Below are 21,179 nucleotides of genomic sequence, written 5' to 3' on the forward strand. Positions count from 1 at the left end.
TTACTTATAAATGAGTCTGTTAGGCAGAAAAGCAAACCCAAACTTTACACTAATTTCCTGACTATATGCCATTTTGTTGAAGTTTACTTACTGGCCATTCTGATAATACTGACATAGTTTAAGTAAAACTGTAAATAAATTAAGAAATGCGTATTTTGAATACATATGAGCACAAGAAGCATTTTTACTTAGTGAACACATGCAGAAAGCCAGGATGTTTGCCAAATACAGTCAAATATTACTTGCGAATGGAAGAAAAGTTGAGAGAATAAGTACATTAATATGAAAAAGCAGGCAATATGCCCATTTCATATTTAAGAATACCATTCAACCTTCATTTTGCACAGTTTTTATACAGTATGCTGAAAGTTATTTAATGTCTAATTGCTTTTCTACTAATTCATGGGGAAGGAAGCCCTTAAGTGGGACCTTTAAGACTGTTTGTTTTGAAGAACTGTTCTTAAGATAGCATTTTTTAACTAAAGATTGTCAGATAACACAGAGATCATTAATTAATGAACTAATATAAATATGTTGGAAAAAAAGAATTTATGCTTTGGGGTGGGAGAGAAAAAGCTACATAGAAATAAGACTAAATCTTCACAAATTCCATATTATAGGAGCATTCCTAGAGAATCTAAGATACATCTGCTCTGTCCTTTAGCCACTGTACAAAATGCACATTTTCAATACAAGTTAATACACAACAAGAACAAAGGAAAGCCAAAAAAAAAAAAGAAAAAGCTTTTGCATAGCATGATTACACGAGGTCTTGGGCAGCTGTATTCACTGGTTGGCTTTGGAAGACCACTTTTTGAAGGTGGTGGTATTAACATTCCAGGTGGTAGTCTAGAGTCAGGAGAACTCCTAGGAGTAAGCGTAATGGAAGAGATATCTAAACAAGGAGGTGAATCCTCATTGTTACACCAGAAAAAAGTAGAGGGTCTTTGAAACATATGTTCATCATTATCACACTTTATGTGCAGCAGCTGAAAAGGAATCACAGAGAGAGAAAACATTCTGAGGAACAGAACATTGTAATGTCAGGGAAAGAAGACAAAAAACATATTTCATACTTCAAGAAAACTTGTCTGCATCTTGCTGTTCAGTGCTATAGTTAGTTATAGATACAAAACCTGAAAATATTTTAAAACAAAATCTAAAAGTAAACCACAGTAAGAAGTAACTCAGTATTAACTAGAACAAAGATGACTTGCTCCTTGATCATTACACCAAATAAAATGAAGTCAGGCATCTTTCCAATAGTATGTGTGCTCATCACATGCACTAACAAATGTCTAAATCCACCAACATATCAGCACTCTCATCTCTGCACATGTACATTGCCAGGGAGGCAGGTATTTGGGGAGAAGAGTTACTGTGGTGGTTAATGCACAGCTCAGAATTTTCTCTCTCCAAAGGAAGAAACGTTTACCATTTATATCCCAGCAATGCTTAAAGAATGGCTCATCATTTAACTAAAATCTTACAGTAGAAGTCCCTGGTGAACCAATTTTAATATTTACATTAATAGTAAACTTTGTTTCACTGTCCTATCTAAAGAATTTGAGAATCTTAATATTTATGGACATTAACATCCTTCTGCCATATTTTCTGTGTGGATAAATATTTTAACTTGGTATTTTCAGCAGGTATCTCAAAAGCTGAGACTTGTTGTAAAGCAGAGGAATCCTCAAGTCCCTACAGGAGCAGCACAGGATGAAGGACAGAATAAAACTTTGCTGCTGGGGAAATAAAAGTGTTGAGGATTTTAAGATTCTCTGGATCTCCTAACAAATCCACAGAACAGCTTTAAACAGAAGTAAGTAATATTCACATCATAACACAGCTGGTAAAAGCATTCACCTAAGATGTGGTGACTGCAAGGTGACTGAATAAGCTGTCTTCTATGACGGGGAGTCTTCCCTGGATATTCTGCTTCTTATAGAGAGCAAAGCCAAGGGCTTTGCCCACTTTGATTAAAACCAAAAGCTCATGGGTTTTTAAATAAAAAATGTCTGCAATTCTGAAAGGTTTCAAACGAAATGGATCTTGTCTAGGTGAAATTAGTCAAAAGAGCCTTTAGGACTAACCCTGGAAAGAAAAGCAAAAATGAAATTTCTTTAAATGTTTGATTTAAAAAAGATGTTCAACTGATCTTTGTGCTGAAGCCAAATTATAATTCCCACCTCAAAATCTGAGGAAAACAGCTTTGGACAGTTAAAACAAGACTTTAGAGGGCAGATCTAAACAGAAGGAGTTGCACACTCCTACACACAGTTCTTCTTGGCTACAGCCCAGAGTTGCACACTGAGAATGCAGGAATTGCATCTGTGCTGTAGGTATCTTGCCTAAAAAACCCTCTGACTGGCTCAGGTTGAGGCACTGGCAGATACATGGAGCAAAAATTTTGAAGCCTACTTGTGCTCTCTTCAAGTGTTACACAATGGATATGTCATGATTATTTCACTAGAAGTCTGCATAACTCAGTAGAGCAGGATTTAATAAATTATTTTAAACCTTTTTTCAGCAATGCGTAGAAAATAAACATTTCAAGCCCTTTTAAACTGAACCTTATCTTCTTTCTTCACTTTCTTTACAGATAAACCAGGTTAAGGGTACAGGTGGCCCAATTTACTAAGAACGCCACCCACAGACACCACACGATTCTCCACTTGCAATTTGCAATTCACCATTAAAAACACCCAGGGTTTTATCCCAGTTGCAAAGAATTCATTTGTTGCCATGCTGGAATTATGAAGTAGAGGGTTTGGAATTGGAGTCAATGAAAAAGAAAGTAAAAACCTACAAGACATATAATTTTGATTATTATTTGAAGAGTATCACCAGACTACAGGTAGAAGATTTGCAATGCTACTGTGTATTACTACCATGTAATCCTTGTTGCTATACATATCAATGGAAAAAAACAGATTTCATAATAGCAAATACTGGAAGATACCAAATACAAACAGCCAAATTAATAAAGAAAATACTTCCCTGAAACACAAAAGAGCAAAGGAAGAGCAGTTTCCATAAGAAAGCATATACAGAAACAAGCAAAATACACATAGGATGCAAAGCAGTGAAGCTATGAGGATAATGAACATATATATGAAACGCAGGGAATGGAAAATTTGAATAAAAAACCACAATATGCATCTTTGGTACCATTTAAGCCCTGAACACAGAGCAGTCACATGTCTGATCAGTGATACTCTCAGGACATTCCGCACCATATGGGGTATTGAGCTTCCTAGGACAGTTTTAGGAATGCACCAGGTCAGAAAATTAATTTTAAGTAAGAAATTGTGATTTGCAGAGTGGAACAGAATCCACCACTGTGCTGCTCTACATCTTGCATCCCATGGCTCAGAAACACTTGTGAGGCTTACAGTGGCCTCCTGCTCACAGCCCTATGGATTCAAGCAGCTCAGAGTCAGCACAGGGACAGAAGGGAACTGCATTCAGCAAGGAAAATAACAGTTGGAAGGTCACAAAGAAAAGAAAGGCAAAATGTAGGAAATACCACCAGATTCACAAAGTGAGTGGTGGGGGAAAGGAAGAGATCCTTGTTCTAAAGACTACAACCTGGAAGGGATGTAACTTCTGAAACAATACTCTTAAATTATAAAGGAAGAAAACATAGTAAAATATATTAAACTGTCATTTTATATGGCAATTGTGTTTTGTCTGAGGTTCCCACTGTGTAACACACTTGCAGTATTAGTCACATTGATACAATACATTGCAATTTGGGCCACATTTCATTAACACAAGAAAACAGCATGAAATCATTCTTAAAGAAATTAAAATACTAGTTCAGTGGAGTTAATCTCTTTTATAATTAGATGCCTGTCAAAGGATTTATTTTTTACTCATTCTACTGAGTATGATGCTGCAGATGCACTGTGGGGCTGAATCACATTAGAAATCATGGCATGATTGAGATTTTATTAATCTTTTCAAAGTTGTTTTTACTAGGTATCTTAAGACACTGATTACAATCTCTGTGTCATACCCCATAGGAATCACCTAAGTGTGAATTAGAATGAATGAGACAATGTTCTTCTTCCTTAGAACATTCAGTTGGGAATATAGAGAACTGCTAAAGTGGGTAAATGCAGTGATGTTACAGGGAACTGTGAGTGACCTTGAATTAAAAATTATGCATTTAGTTGGGAAACTGCTCATTACAAGGCATGCCCCTGAGATTTGGGACTACTAAGTATACTTACTAATCCATAACTTACTAATGCATAAAATACTGTATGAGCATTGGCAGATTCATTAATTAACTGCTACATCTTCAATTCATTTACTTTTTCAGTGACATGAAATCTGACATAGGCAATTTCAAATTCATTTCCTTTAACATCACAAAGGTAACAGAATTTTAAATGCTCATGAAGAAGGGCTCATGAACTGAACACAGAATATTATGAATCTGCAAGAGCTGAAGAGAGGCAAAGAAAAACATGTGCATTTTCCCACTTGGCAGTCTGCATGGAAACAGGAATCAAGTGATATGCATAAACACATTCCAAAGTGGTTTTCTGAAATACAGTTCCAGTGTCTATCTTGGGGTTTTCCCATGAGTGTGTTAAGGGTTTTTAATGAGGGTAATAGGTGCAGGTGGCCTATGCTTCTAGGGTCACAAGCCAAAAACATGTAAAAAGGTCTAATCAATCAGTATCTTTAATGCTCTGTTTAAAGATGGAGGGGGTTTGCAGCACTACCACGATAAGAGTGTGTATTACACACTGCTGTTTTGATGATCCTTATGGTGAATGGAGGAAGAACCCTCCTTTTGGGGCTGTTTCTCCCATTACCTTTTCCTGCTGGTCTCATATTTCAGTGTTCTCTTTTTCTGAATACTCCTCTTTTCTTCTATCTAAGTTCAGAGTCACGTGGTTGTCACAGCTTCCCTCTCTGCTTTAAACAAGCTCAAAGAGAAAACTTCAAAGGCATGCCTGGTTAACATCAACCAAGACCAAGAAGGATTAAAAATCTGTTCTGTCTCATCAGAGGTTTTTCAGTGGCCTACAGTGACTTATTGTTCACTGACTGTAACCACTGGGAATGCCAACTGTACCTGAGTGCTGACCCCCAGCAAGGCCGTGCGCTCAGCCAACCCTGGCTGCTTTAGGCAGCACTAGCAATGTAAACTGCAAAGGCTGAGACATGATGTGAAACTGTGCTCCCAGGGCTGCACTGGTCTCTGCAAGTTGTGTTTATTATGTAGCAGCAGCATCCAACGTCTTCCTGTGATACAAACTCCAGCAGCGTCACCGTAAGCAAACAACAAAATAAAAATCTGATTGTCCTCTCATAATCAAGAGCAAATGCGCAAAAGACCAGTGACTAAAGCATTGCCAAGCCACTAAAACAGATAAAAAATAAACAGCAGAGATACACAAGCAATGGAAACTTTCGCTGTACATGCAAGGGAGTGAGAAACAAAGGAGACATCCCATGCCAACATTTGCCATGGCACATGGAAACGCAGCTATAAAGTACTCTAAGGAAACTCTTGGTTTGGGATACCAAGTCCTTGACAGATCCATTCGGGAAATGAAAAAAGTGACAGTCTCTGTTACATAACACTTCAGCACTGGCAAACACTGACACATTAGGGACTAATTTTTAAAGTTCTAGGAAGACTGGCATACTTGAAAACATCCACACAAATGCAAAAAAATGACCACTAAGCAGTTTATTATTTACTGCATGTGCTGAGCAAACTTAAATCTAAATAGTTACCATATCCTGAGAGAAAAAGCATGAAGTTTGATAATTTGATGTTCAACTTGCAAAATATATTTTATGCAAAAGTACTTCATTATACAATCCAGTTTTCTCTTTTTCACTTCCAACTATGATCTCATTGCCTTAATGGCCTCTTTTATAGGTTCAGAAAGAAATTTTATTTTTCCCATACAGTCTATGAACTGACAGAAAAAGCACCTCAATTAGATTGATGTTGATTTGGCCATATGGCTAGATTCAGAACAGCCACAGAAAAAGAAAGTTTTATAGTGAAACTAATAACCAAGCAATGAGAGAATTTTGATGGCAGTTGTATCCCTCAAAAGCAGAATTTTATTGCTGTCAATGCTTTTGCACCTATTTACACATTGCAAAAACGTAAAGGGTACATAATTTTATTATTTACAAATGCAGTTTGCACCCATTTCAGTCTGTCAGTATTTTAAAATATGTCCTCAAATAAACCCTTTCTTGGCCTGCAAAAAATCTGCAGTACAAGCAAGAAAGATCAGAAAAAGCAGTTTTAGGTTAGATTTTCCTTTATATTTCCCAAACAAGCCTTCAAGTTGCTCTATTTATGAACTGGAGAGAGAAAAGTCATCCTTAAATTTTTAAATTATTATTACTTTTGATTTTCATATGTGAGTGGGTTGATCCTTTTTTTTTTTTTTTTTTTGATAGAGCAACTGGGGACTCACAATAACTACCCTAATATTCCAATTCATTATTATTGCCTACAAAAGAATTTAATTAAAGCAAATAGTAACAGATGTTTCAGCTGGAATACTGCCTTATGTGAACTTATCAATTCTTCCAAAATATTTATGATACTTTGTTTAAAATGAAGCTTCAGCTTGCGTTCACTGCTTGCATTTTCTTCTCTTAGTTAGACCACAGATTTTTGGATAAGTCCCCATGTGTAATTCTTTTTATACATTTGAATGTCAAAGATCAGCAAATTAAGATGTTTTATTACTATGTTTTACAAACAAAGTGTTCAATAATATTACCCAAGAATTCAATATGTGAAGGCATGACCAACTCCTCTAGAGAAGTAAATCGGTCAGTAAAGCCACAAATTGCAGTCCAGCCTGGTGCATCTAATTTGTTCTTGAGCATCACACAAATAAAGTAGCATCTTCAATAAACTAGAGACAAAATACTTTTAAAACATTTGGAAGTAAAAGAGGATCTGAATTTTAAGTCTTGAGAGTATTACATTTGATTCTGAGTAAGAATTCCAGCAAATGGCTTTAAATATGTCTTCATATTTAGTTAGCAAGTCTACTTTCAATGACAACAGAAAGTTAGAAAAGTTTACTTTAAATGACAGTCTGGATGTCTCTACTTAGAATTGACACAGGCTGAGACTAGATTTTTTAAAAAATGTGCAATGAGCCAAATGTTTAAAACCATGTACATATTAAGTTATCCACCCACATTTTAAAGAAGCTCCGACATTCTCTTTTCTTTTGAAATGAAAATGAGATGCAGGAGTGATAAAAAAAAAACACAAACAAAAACCAAAACAAACAAAAAACAAAACAAACCCCCAAGTGTCAAGGATCAGTGACACACAGAAAAAGCCACTGCACTTTAAATTTCGGAAGGTATTTTCTCCCCTCTTCATTTCATTAAAAATTAACAGGAAGACTAATGTGTCAAGAATGATTAAAGGCACAAAAATCAATCCACTTCAGAAGGATGAAGCAGGAGCAATGAAATAATAGACTGGCACTGCATACAAATGACAGCATAGCTTCCCAGTTACTGACGAGTGGGAAAGGCATTCTGTGACAGTGACACCACTTGCTGTCTGTCACTGCACTGTTTCACACTACAGGTGCAACAAATACTAAAAACCCCTTAAGTCTTCTCTCATAGGGAAGGAAAACACACCCATTACCAGTCTGAAATTGCATGTGCTTAGATCTCATGATTTGCCGTCTCCCTTCCATAGGGCTGGGGACTGAGGGAGGAGAGGATGCAGCACACAAAATTATTTCAAGGTTTATATTGTCATGTTCTGTGAACTGTCACCACAGGCCCTTGCAACATCTCCTGCTTTTAAAGTATACACTTGTTAAATCAAGACTGCTGAAGTGTTGAATCAATTGCTGATTGGCAAGTGTTTCTGTGACCATGCATTAATCACTACAGGAAGAGAACAGTCAACAACCTATAAAACAGGAGAGCCACTTCAGTACATCTGGCAAATGTTGAGGAAGTACAAATAGCTTGCAAACAACCAAACACAAAAAGGAAAGCAAAAGACAGGGAAATCCAAGGTACTGTTTCAGCAGAAACAGAAGCAACTTTATGGTGGTTATCTGTAGTTGACTTTTGAAGCTGAACACTTCTTTACAAATTGCTGTGATGTCAGTTTTGGCAAGGAGCACGTGCTCTTTTATCATATTAGGTATGAAGTATCAGGGCTTAAACTTTCCACTGAACACTGACTGACCTCAGCAACCAGAACAGCATCAAACTGGACTGACAAGGCGCATTACCTGTAACAAATGAGCTAAATATCAATAAACAAAATTGCTTATTATGTCTAAAAAAAGCCTTCAGAAAGCTCCTGTATGTCCCTGGCATCTCTGTATAATACAACAGTGTGGATATGAGAGCTGTAAGAAAGCTTAAAAGTTATAGTCTAATAAATCTGTTTTAAATCACAAGAATGATTGTGTTATGTTCACAGCACACCATACCAGGACTATCTGCAGGGAAGAAAACTTTCCCCATCCAACGCAAGGTGCTTAGAAAGGGACTCAGATAAGGGATTGTTCCCCATGCTGGATATTCTGCTTAATTTAAGCTATTTTATTTCAGAAAATACTATCTGCAGAGCTGAGAAGTGTACTCTGACAAAATGATCACAATATAGATCTGCCACTTTTGTTTCTAATTTTGAAGACAGAGTAGCAGCACAAAATTTTTTCAACAACATGGTACTTTTAAATTCACTAAAAAACCCAACAAATTATTGATTTTAAAACTAAGGGGATCTTTTTCATTACAGAAACTATGTGGAAATGGAGGAAAAAATTTTTTGCACCACTTCTGCTTTTTTTTTACAAGATTTGAGATTTTACAGAGTCATACTTGAAATTATAGTTGATTTGAATGAAAACTGTGTAAAATTAATTGCATACAATAGCAGGCAGAGTCATTTATCTTATGCATTATTTGTAATTTTCTTCTTTCATACATATTTGTTGCTCACATTGTAAAAGTAGAGATATCATCACATCACATCCACTGCTGTTCAGGCACTATGACTGATGATCCTTTCAGAGGACCTCAGCTGCCTTAAAAGTATTTATACCTCCTTTTCCCTGCACTGAATCACTCCCAGCAGGATTCAATTAGCTGAGGCTGCTGAGGACTGTGTTCAGGGAAGTTTGGAGAATCCCCAAGAGCTTCAACCTTTGGGCATCCGATTTCAATATTCATCCATTTATACAAATCCATCTCATGTCATAATCAGTGCAGACATTAAACAGGCTTTTAGGTGGCTCTTACTGCAATCCTAATCATGAGGAAACTCAGAAATTTGTGACAGGAAACGTTGTTCTTTTCATTTGAAAGGTTAATGAGTAAATAAAGCAATAAAATCATTGTGTAAACTAATAGCTGGTATTGATTTATTGAAATGGATACATTAATATCAATAGTTATCAATATTCTATAATTTTATTGTAGCACAAGTGCTATTTAAATAATACACATATTCACTGAACCAATAGGAACTAACAATAAAACACCATCTAGGGAGAGAATTTACAAATGGCTGGAAAATTTACAAATTTAGATCTTGGCTCTAATAAGAAATGTGACACTATTGTTTTAAAAGATACAATAAATGACAAATGACAGGATTTGGGGGGGCATTATAATTAATTTTCTTTAATTTTTTTATAGATAAAATTACAATGTTCTTCATTAATTTAAATGAAAGACAAATGCATCTACTGCAGTGGCCTTCAGAGCTTGTTTAATTGAATTTGAAAATCCATTTAGTTATCATATTCATAAATAAAACCAACTACCATTCCAATTGTGGAAAATAAAAAATTAAAAATTGACTACACTGATATTAAAACTGGCATTAAAATTGATTACCTATCACTGAATGCTTCCTAAGTGAGAAGGCATCCATAATTTAAAATTTTCACTGTGGTAGTTACACAGTATTTATAATTTATGGTGCTCTTTCCTCTAAATAGATTTCAGTAAAATGAAATCACAGTTCCTCATGGGAACAACCACCTAATCAACATCAAGGGAGTGTATAGTATAGACACTACTGAAAAACTGTCATCAGCATTATAAACATCTTTTCACGTTGCCCAAATTTCTAAACATCCATTTAAAGGGAAATGGTGTACATTCAGGGCAGTCCAAAATGCACAGCTTAAAAGCAGTTCATCTTTTTCTAAGATTTTACTACACATAAATTAAGAAATTTTATTTGTTTTCACAGTTGCCTAATACTGTACAGATAGAACACACTTGTAAGAAGAGAGGACTCTAAAGGATCAGTCTGCAATGCAACCTTCATTTTTAGAGGTCCTGTTTAGATATAAGGAACTGTCAGTCAGTCATTTAAAAATACTTCTGTGCCACATCCTTTTGGTTCATAACAGTTTTTCATCCTTAGCTGGCATGTTTACATGTCTACTCAAAAGAGTATTTACTGTCTTTAGGCAGCAACAAATAGGTATGACAATGGGATTAAATGACCACAATCTGAGAGACTGCAATTTGCACTTCTGTTGGCTTGTCAAAACCTTGTTGTTAGTAAAATACTTAATTTCAAGAGCTATATTACACGATCACTGTATGTTAATGGAATCACAGGAAACAACAGGGATTATAATAATGATCATAAAGGGATTATAAATTTAGAGTAACTTCAGATATCAGAGTTATTTTATGTACTTACTGGAGATGGATGTACTTGTGTTATTCTTAACTGGTTTTCCAAATCTTGAACTTTATTTTTCAGTTCTGCATTTTCCGTTTCTAATTCTTGAATCTACAAAGCAAGCGGTTATTGCAACAGCTATTGGGACAGTCATTCACTTAAACAGCAGCATCCACAGAACACAAGTTTCATCTGAGATCTGGTGATTTAGAAGCAAGGTTTAACTAGTAATCTAACTAAAAAAGATAATTACATTTAAGTATCCTCCAGAATTCAACCTTGCTTTTCTCTTTAATGTCCTTGCAAGATCATAAAATAATGTTTAGCAGTTACCAGGTTTTCTCAGTTTTCTTTTTTCTTGGTATCTGCTGCAATTTCTAGCAATATGGGAATAATACTGGAAATTATGCTTTCATAAGAAGCAGATAAATCATAGACTATTCTGAGTTGGAAGGGACTCACAAGGATCATCGAGTCCAACTCTTAAGTCAATGGCCCATACAGGGGATTGAACCCATGACCTTGGCGTTATTACAACCAGGTTTTAACCAACTGAGCTAATCTCAGTGGCAGCAGTATGTCCTTTTATCTCTTTAAAATAACACAGTTCAGAACTTACTCTTTTCTGTAAACCTGCAATTTGTTTCCTTGTTTCAACATCTTTTCCTCCGGATTCCAGAAATTTCCTATAAGCTAAGTCAAATGCTTGACCAATGGTTAAAGTTATCTCTTCCGCCTTCACATAAAACATAAGATTGAAATTAGTATATTAAGAATATTTTACATAGTTATTTTTATTTCAGATGATCACAAATACATTATACCACGTATCATATTCAAAGGGTTTGGCTCCATTCATCATGAAGTCAACACTAGAAAGGAGCATGAAAAACACTCTTCAGCAAAACACCTTGAAAAAATTCTGTAGAAGCAATAAAAATACTTTGGATAAAGAAGGGAGATTGGACAGTATAAATTATGCCTTCCACAAATACAGATAACGTGCCACAGTATGCCTTTTGCTGATGATTTCTGAAGCAAATACAGTCTGTTCAATCATTAAATAAATTCCTTCATTTTAATGGAACAGTGTTTTCCTGTTAATGGATGTTTTGACCCCTATTGATTTTAAATCAGAATTGAATACTTATTTTTACAAGCACTGTTAACTCTCACTCAGCACAATGTAGGTAAGTGCATTTATCGGCACAACTATTTCCATCTACAAAAATCCAACCAAACAGAATTTGCTTTGTATGTGCAAAATACAATAATTTACTGGGTTTATGTTGATTCACATCATATTTTCACACATGCTTATACAATCAATGCAGAATATATACTTCAAAAATAATGGGGATAAAGTGAGCTTACAAGAAGCTGATGGAGCACACCAAGGTTTCAGAAAAAAATGCTGAGTTATAGCAGGACCAATAAAGGTGAACATATAGATACACCATTTACCTTAGAACTTTAGTAGAGAAAGTAAAGACAGTAAGTAATGAATTAACTTTTTTAAGCAATTCCACTGGGGAACAACACAAAAAAAAATCAGAAAAAACATTAATCTGGCTAAAGGTAAACAAGAACTTCCTCTTCTCTATTGAAATGAAAACCTGAAATTGGTTGCTTATGTGAAAGTAGAGCATTTGCTCAAAGAGAATATTCTTCCTTTGCTAACTGTAAGAACATGATGGGCTGGATGCACAAAAATGGTTCAGAAAGGTGATGCTCCCAGCCTTTTATCCAGCATTGTAAGAGTGGAGTCATTCAGTCATTTTCTGACGACCCGAGTTCTACAAGAATGGGGAATTAACCCCTCTGTTTTTACTCTGAACATCCCCCTCACCCATATACCTACCTTTAATTAGAAAGGAAAAAAAAAACAAAAAAAAAGAAGAAATTATTTTAACTGAATTGGACTGAGTAAGACCAAAAAGCTGAGCTAGGACTGTTTCAGAGAATAATTGTGTTAGTAAAATGAAAGTGTAATGGACAGTGGGAGTACACAGCCCTAAGTTCTTGGAATCATAAAGGTGGGATGAAATGACAAGTACAAACTGAGTTGGGATCCTTTGAAACCTGAGAGAACTAATGAACAAAGAGTGAAACAAAGGAAAAAAGTACATTAAGTGAAATATCAAGTAAGAGAGAAGAAAAACAGTGCATTAGTCAGGAGGAAAATGCTATTTGTGTGCAGAGACTTTAAGGGCAATTTAAAATTTAAAAGAGGGGCACGATAGAAATTTGAAGAGAAGTGAACAGATGTGTACAGCAATTCTGAATGGTACCTACTGAAGACACAGGAGCAAAGCAGGTGAACAAAGAACCAATCAGAAACACTGTGAAGTAACACATAATGCTACATAATTGCACATAAAGAGAAATTAATATATATTTTTCTAAAAAAAAATGGTTTTCTTGGTATGATATCTCAGTTATTTCATAATAAAAAAGAAGAGGAAAGCTCTTTCTCAGGCACAAGAGAATGTCAGTAGCTGATGGAATGAATTTTCTTGCAGTGTGTTGCAGTATGAACAACCTGGAGAGATGTGGTGTGGAGGGGTGAGGAGAGAAGGGAAAATCTTGTTTTGTTTTGTTTTTTTTTTAAAAAAGGAAATAAAATTAAAAAAAAAGCCCAACAACAACAAAAAAACCCCACCACAAAAAATGGAGACAGACACACCAGGAGGAGAACCTGAAAGGGTGTCTCAGCCACAGAACTGCAGCAATCTCTGCAAAACAGCTGTGCAAACATTTCTAGCTTGGTAGGATGGAGCCTGTTCTCCAAGGTCATTGCAGATGCTTCTCCTAGGATATTGAGCTGGGTAATAAGACCATTTGTACCAGAAAACCACCTCAGATCATTGAAGAATATTCCTTAATTTAATGCATCTAAGTCACAAGACACTACATTGGCATGAAAAATTCAACTGAAGTGCCCCAAATAAAAGGCAGGCTGTGTGCCTGTATTTAATTAACCACTCCCGCTTTATTTCAAGGTAGGCCAATCACCCTAACAGGCCCCTCAGGTCTTGCCAAAGCCTCTCGCATACTTACACACTTTTCACTGTCAAATACATAGCACAGATGCTTATTTGATTCTGAGTCTTTGCATATGAAGGTAAATATTCTCTTGTCAGTTTTATCATCAGCACAAAATGATATCCTATGGAGCTGACAGTTGTGCTGGACCTCCTGCAAATAAACACAAAGATAATTTTTAAGAAATTACTATACCTGCTTAGGATAAAGGATATAAAAGCAGAAAGTAAGTCTCTGTATTTGTTCATGCACATAAAGGCAGGCAAGCTGCAGTGACACTTTTGAATGTCTCTCATTGTACACGAGAGCAGAACAGAAGTTAGCAAACTCATCTCTTAAAAAATGCTCCTATTTTTACTGAATGTAAACAGGAAGTTTTTATTTGGACAGCATTTATCTGGAAGTATTTATTTGGACAGTAATTTCTGTTCTAGAAAATTAGGTTTACTGTTGCGTTGTGTCTGCACAACTTATTTTGAGCCTGATTATGTAAAATATTCTGTTCTTTTTTGATGTGCACAACATCTTCAGATTGCATTGTCTCCTAAGGTTTGCTAAAGTGGTTTTACTGAAATGAGTCCTTACCTTTCCTTAAATACAGAAAACAGAAATAAAATGATTTTGCTTTCCAAATACAGGGACACAGAGCAATAACTCTGACATCTAAATAATTTCTTACTTGAACAGCTTTTAAATATTATTATTCATATATTTTTGTTACTGTATTTCATTTTCCACTAAAAAGCAAGTCCCAGCTATTTAAAAAGTTGTTATGGCAATGGTCTTCAGATGAGAGATCTTGACAAGACTGAAATAAACTATCTCAACCATTTTTTTTGTTGTTTTTCTTCACCAAGTCTCTTCTTGGTATTTTATTTTATTTGGCTTATTACATGGGAAAGCAGCATTTGCTTTAAAGGAAAATATGTCGTTTAGATGTGAACTATTATCTCTTAAAAGAAAGAAAGTCTCTGTGCAGCCCTGGGGTTCCTAGATTGCCATAAGCTCATAAACAAAGGCACGTCCCCTTAGCACACAACCATGTACCCAAAAAATGCACCATATGGGCAATCTTTCTCTGTTGCCCCAACTGAGTTCATTTTCTCAGTCTTTACAGCTGTTCTTCTGTGTATTTTATTTCTCCCATGTCCCACATCTCTCATTCAACCTCTCTCTGCTGTAGCTCTTCCACACTTACAAATAATAACACATGCTTGTCCTGGCACTCAGGTTTACAGCTCCATATAACTATATTATATCATTTAAGGATAGAACCACTTTTCTATAATCCTTTTTTTTGTGAGTGCCAAGTATAGAACAAGGTCCTGATACATGAACAGGCCTCTTGTTCCCCCTGCAATTAATTAGTCATTGTGTGAAAATAAAGCAATACTCCTCTGTAAAAATACAGAAGAAATGCGTTCCAAAAACACACCAAAATTAGTGTAATTAATGATAACATGCAATTCAAGTAATTTCCTAAAGCACCTATAAATTGTTCAAAAAGAAGGACAAATTTGACTCAAATCTACATTTACATGTGTCTTTCAGCAAGGAAGTGAGGGAGATAAAAAGAATCACAGTGATTAGTATTTGAATTGTAATAACAACATTGCTAAGAGATTAAAGTACTCCTACTCCCTCAGGAACATCTATCCCACAGCTTTCTGTTAATCTCTGCAGGAAGACTTAGGAAGACTACCAGATTTTGGCATTTAAAATTGCCGTTTTAAAGCAGTTTCTGCCGGGTTATGAGGTTTAACACCCCTTTCTGCCCCATGGACTAAGGAAGATGCAAAAGCTGCAATTAAAGTTGACAACAATATTTCTTGCCCCCTCTGCATATATATGAACTGTTCAAATGTGGTTGCATCAAGAGTCTGAAGCAAAACTGGGTTCAAATAGCAACACCCTTGAACTACAGCCACCTCTTGAGAAAAGGCAATACCAGTGTCTGAATGCAGTAATTGCTCTAGAATTAAGAAGCAGTAACAAAAGGTTCATTCAAATTCAACATATGTATAAAAGATTTAAGAGCACACAGATGTTAGGAATTACTGACTATTGAATAAATAGTTTTTAGCTTCTTTATTTAATTTCCTCTTTGAGTTTGTTTTATTGCTCCATCCCTGGAAGTGTTCAGGGCCAGGCTGGATGGGGCTCTGAGCAACGTGGTCTAGTGGAAGATGTCCCTGCCCATGGTAGAGTGGTTGGAACGAGGTGGTCTTTAAAGGTCCCTTCCAACCCAAGCCATTCTGTGATGATTCTGTGTAACCCTTTTGAAAATACCAGAAAAACCAAAGGAAAAGAAAACCTGTTAGGGATGACTCAATAGACTTCACTGCTGAAAAGGCAGGAATTGTCATGCTGCGGCACATGAAAAATCTACAACAGTGCTCATGGCCTACTACATGATTATAGTAACACACCTGAGATACAGGCATTGCAGGGAGGAGGGGTAAAATAAAACAAAATTAAACTCACAAGAAAATAAGAAAAAAAAAGAACACGGTAAAGAAAGAGAGGTGGACTTGCAAAGCAGCAGCATGAAGAATGAGTAACTGCAAACAGTCTCCTCTTTCACCTGCAAACACCTACGTATGGGCAACTACACAGTGGTGACCAGCTGGAATGGTGTTTATCATATGCAGTGTTAACATCTATTTACCACACTGTTTTAAGCTTCCTCAAAATTAAAAAGTTCTCCTGTGAAAGGATTAAAAAAATGAAATACTGTATTAGCTACAGTCTACATTCAGGATTATCTTGTACCTTCCTGGGAAGTTATCACCCACGTGTTGTAACAAAAAATGGTGTTTTAGAAGATTTTTCCTATCAACAGAATGATTTTCATTATAATACTTTAAAAATATAAACCAATAAAACATCAAAAATGGTGAAATCAATATTTATCATTTTAGTAAGAAAAATACATGTAAGTTTCTTACCTTTGTTTTTGGATCTAGAATTTTTACACCATAGATTGAGATTTGTAATTCAACTTTGGGTGTCTTTTGGCCTTCAGATTTCTTGATATGTCTTGCAAACTATAAGATGAAAAACACAGCAGCAATCACATTAATAGGAGGTTTAATTGTTACTATTTCTCATTTCCTCTCAAGTCTTGCCACATGAAGTTGTTCCCTTTCTTCTTCAAAAAGCTTCTTATAAACAACACCAACCAACCCAAAAAGTCTTAGCTGGGCACAGAACAGCATTTCTGACTGCACACTGCAGAATATTACTATAATTCAAGAAAAAGTATTTTAAAACTACTTAGCATGTTCTCTTGAAACCCTTATCTGCTGTTTATGCACTCAGTTTAAGCTTTTACAGGAGATTTCTATGAGACCAGTAGAAGCATGAACCCTTTCAGTTTCTCAGCTGCTTAGTTCTTGAGCAGTGAAAATTGTTGTGTTTTCCAAACTTGCTTCTGTTCACATGCATGGAGTGGGTATTTCCCAGATGTTCCTTCAAAAATCAGTTCTTTTAAACAGGGTCAGTTTGAAAGCACTACTGCTGTCAACACTGAAGAAGTACTTGATCTCTTCTGTTTTATTCTTAGAATTAATCTGCCAGCTGTCCACTAAATGATGGCTAGACAACACTTTGCATGACTGGGTTGGGTAATGTGTTCTATTCAATACATTTTCCATCCTTTTAGGTCAGACTTACCTTCTTCTCATGAACACTGCATATCAAATCAGCAGAGTATCTAAAATTTGTTTCTGCATAGCAGTTAAGAAGTGCCCTTTCAGAGCAAATAGATGGAATTGCTCCATACCTTGTTCTGTTACCAGCCCTTTTCCTCTCAAGTCTTTGACAGCCAGGACTGGTATTCTCAAATGCATAAATAAGGATGCTGATTCACTGAAGGCCAGGGAAGCTGAAGTCTCTGCTTCAGAGCTATGTTTGAACGCACTGTCCTCAATGTTCCCATTCAAGAATAACTGAGTGCCTAATTCACCACCAGTACCAATAAATGACGTAAAAGGTCAGTGTGAACAATGACTTTCAGTGACATAACAAATCTGGGATGTCACCAAGGGTGCTGACCTATCATCAAAAGGACTAGATTTGCAAGACACAAGCCTGAGTTACCTTGTGATTGTGAAGTACTTGGTCGTAGTCAACTGATACCTGTCCCACAAATACTTAAAAACTCTTGACTTTAATTCATCATTCATTTAATTATTTGAGGGTTTGTGTTTTTGCTCTGGTCCTCTTGAAACTAAGACTTGAGAAAATCTTTCCATCAACACCACTGCTTTACACAGTATAACCATCTTCATCTCTTTTATCTGATTTTCCTTATGGGCAGCTTCAATCACGTAAATTATTAACTAGATTTGAGAACCACCCTAAAAGCACAAAATGAACCTGTTTTTCCATTCCTCCCAATTCTATTCCTCATGTTGAAAGCATATTTATTAGAAGTTTAATAACTAAACATTAATGTATAACTAATCCAATTAACTTCACACAATAACATGACCTATCCTGGCAGTTTATTTACTGATTAATGATTTGCAATAGCTGATAAGTATCACACACTTTGTAAAACAAACGATGCCCTTCATCCCCCCAAAAAACCCAAACAACCACCGACACCTAAACCACTCTGTGCCATTCTTAAAATCAAGACTTAAATCTAAACACCTATTTTGCATTTCAACAGATAGGACTGCTACAGTCATAGGCCAAACATTTCATGAAAGTTTGTGAAACCCAACTAGTTGAAGTTCAAGCAAATCTACCACAACTTCTATTTCTGCCTTTCTTCAATAGAATATATACAGCTCTTGCAACACAACCTTCTCCTGTCCTCCTGTTTATCTTCAAGCCCCTATATATATATGCATATGTATAGTAAAATTTAGTACACTTTAATCCCTTTATTTTAAAGTGGGTCATCCCATACACATATTTTTATTTTTTAAAAAACTGCTATATAGAAAATAAAATTTTAAAATTTATAGTTGCTGGTTTACAGCATTTTGGCCATCAATATTTCTTGACTTTATAGGATAATTTAAATTTACTACAGTAAAAAGATATTTTTTCTTTAATAAAACCCACAAATTGACCACCCCAAAAAACCTGACTTAGCAGTTCAAATTTGCAGTATAAAATGTAACTTCTTAAGTCTGTGCTTTAAAAAATAGGAATATTTGATTTTACAGGGTTAAAGCCATACTATATATTGAGAATGGTGATGGAAGGCTTGATTTTAGAATGGTAATGATCAGAGTCCCAAAAAACAGCTACAACATGAAAACTTTTTTAAATCCGTGATGCGAACAACTTGCACAAGTTTTAGAACAGCTGGCCAAAGCTTGCTCCAAGTAGTCAAGAAGACTTACAACACTGAGGAAGTTCCAGAAGAGAGTTCTCTGCCAAATCTAAAAAAAGGGTAAACAAACTGACCCTACCACGTCTCCACTCTCAAAAGGCATAAATCAAGTTTAGAAACTAGAGAATTCAAGTAAGATGAAATTAATCATGACCTATATGGATTTTTTAAAAATGCAGCTTGTCAAAGTAGACAAAGCATCTGACTGAATTTTGTATGTCTTCATATTTAAGCAAGTAAAGCAATAGAAAGAATTAGTTGTTAGCTACATTAGTCTCCAGATGCAGCTATAAACAGGAAATTGTCATTGGGAAGATATGTTTCTAATGTATTCCAGCAGGGGTTATTTCTTAAGCATGACATTATTGAACAATGAGCAGGAGAAAAATAATTACTGATAAAATCTGCAGGCAGTAAAAATAAGAGGAAAAAAATGGGGAGGAAAATATCTAATGATCTGAAATCTAAAATCATTGCAGAGGAAGCTTGCAGATCACGAAGGATGATGGAAGGGCAAATAACACAGAGAACAATTCACCAGAACACCAGACTGGTGTCACAGCAGAGCCACTTTGCTTCCACACAAGCACATTTGCAAATCCCACCTACAGAACAAACTTTGGTTCTTGCGAGACTACCCCTAGAGGATGGAATTAAGAGTCTTGAGAATGCGGCAGGACTTGCACTAACTGTGGACCTGCTCATGAAATGAAAACTGGGAAGATTAATGCAATCCTTGGATATTTCTCAGAGATCCTTAAGACAACAATGCATCAGCTGCTTGTGAGAAAACACTGGAATTTTATAGTCTGAGGGTTTCAAATGCAGAAGGTTGTTGATAAAATGGAGAAAAATACCAAGATATTTGCAAAAATTGGCAGAGGGCTGGAAACATACTTTACAAGAAATACCATCAAATGAAAAAAAATCTAATGGTGAAAGAAAAACAAAATAAAACAAAAGAATCTCTTCAACAGAGACATCCACACAAAAGAGCTTTTTAGTCAAAGGCTTAGGTGGATACACTGACTGAACAGCACACATAGGTAATTTGGAAAATTTGGTGCAGTTACTTTGTTAGCATTTTTTTCTGTCCACTCCCCATTCTGTGTAATAGCAGATAACACAAAGGTACCGTTCAGCAATTTCTTTCATAGCTGGCCTTCCCCAGAAGGCCAAGTGCAGCCACCTTCCAGACTTGCGTGGGGTTTGAACAGCACATCCCAACTCTTAGTCAGGTATCAGGCAATTTGCCTTTCTTCTATTTTTTTCTACTCATTCCTTTTCCATAAAGAAGACCCCAAGAGACCTCTGGACATGAGAGATGTGCAAACATTGTTTTCTTCTTTCAGCACAGATTTAAAACAAAGTAATATTTGTATCTCACACAGTAAATAAGTTTATTTAAGAGAGGAAAAATCTGTAGCCTCCCATTGGCATCAAACTGGACAATGATATAAAATTTAATGAATCACAGCATGGCTTGGGAAGAGACACGATGGGCCAAATTCTTAAGCTGTTAGTTTATACATATAATGTTCTCAGGCAAGACACACAGATCTGGTGCAGTGGGATGGGCTCACTTTTGTTTAATAGCTTTAGCATTAATATCATATTTTTGTTGCATCTTTTAAGGAAAGCAACAGATACAAATAAACCTATTTTCTATGGTTCAACTTTTCTTTAAAAATAAAATCGAAAATCTCTGATATATGTTGCCTTTTGTTACAGTATCAGGGAAACTGGATGCTATGAGAGTCATTAAAATTACATTTCACATTCTTATTCATCAAGTCTTAGCAAATCACAATCAGCAAAAATAATATGAAGATTAAAAGATCCCCATGTTTTCAAAACAGCCAGGAACTGTAGCTAATGGTTAAAAAAAATTGTATGCATTAAAGTTACACAAATCACAACTAGGTGCTTCTATTTAATATTTACATCTCACTGCACAATTCAAGAGTTTATTCAAAATACTTGAGACAGCAAAAGGTAGATGTTTCTGTGATTTTGCTGCTAATCTTCAGCCCAGGGATTAAAGATTCATTTTATTCAGGCTACCAGTGAGATGTCAGA

The 21,179-nt window shown here is 35.7% G+C and overlaps 1 protein-coding gene across 5 annotated transcripts in view; it reads right to left on the bottom strand.

Annotated features, from left to right (window-relative positions):
• Positions 1-21,179, bottom strand: part of GULP1 (GULP PTB domain containing engulfment adaptor 1) — a 153,482-nt gene that overhangs the window by 17,912 nt on the left and 114,391 nt on the right. For 4 of the 5 annotated variants that reach the window (XM_071562461.1, XM_071562458.1, XM_071562460.1 and 1 more), the window contains 5 exons: positions 16,696-16,794; positions 13,763-13,900; positions 11,322-11,438; positions 10,721-10,813; positions 765-989 (listed from right to left, as the gene is read on the bottom strand). In XM_071562461.1, coding sequence (XP_071418562.1) covers positions 765-989; positions 10,721-10,813; positions 11,322-11,438; positions 13,763-13,900; positions 16,696-16,794 — 672 coding nt within the window. The remainder of the gene's footprint in view (positions 1-764; positions 990-10,720; positions 10,814-11,321; positions 11,439-13,762; positions 13,901-16,695; positions 16,795-21,179) is intronic. The other variant, XM_071562462.1, reaches the window with a different exon arrangement.

Source organism: Pithys albifrons, chromosome 8 (genome assembly GCF_047495875.1).
Source record: "Pithys albifrons albifrons isolate INPA30051 chromosome 8, PitAlb_v1, whole genome shotgun sequence".
NCBI classification, from domain to species: Eukaryota; Metazoa; Chordata; class Aves; order Passeriformes; family Thamnophilidae; genus Pithys; species Pithys albifrons.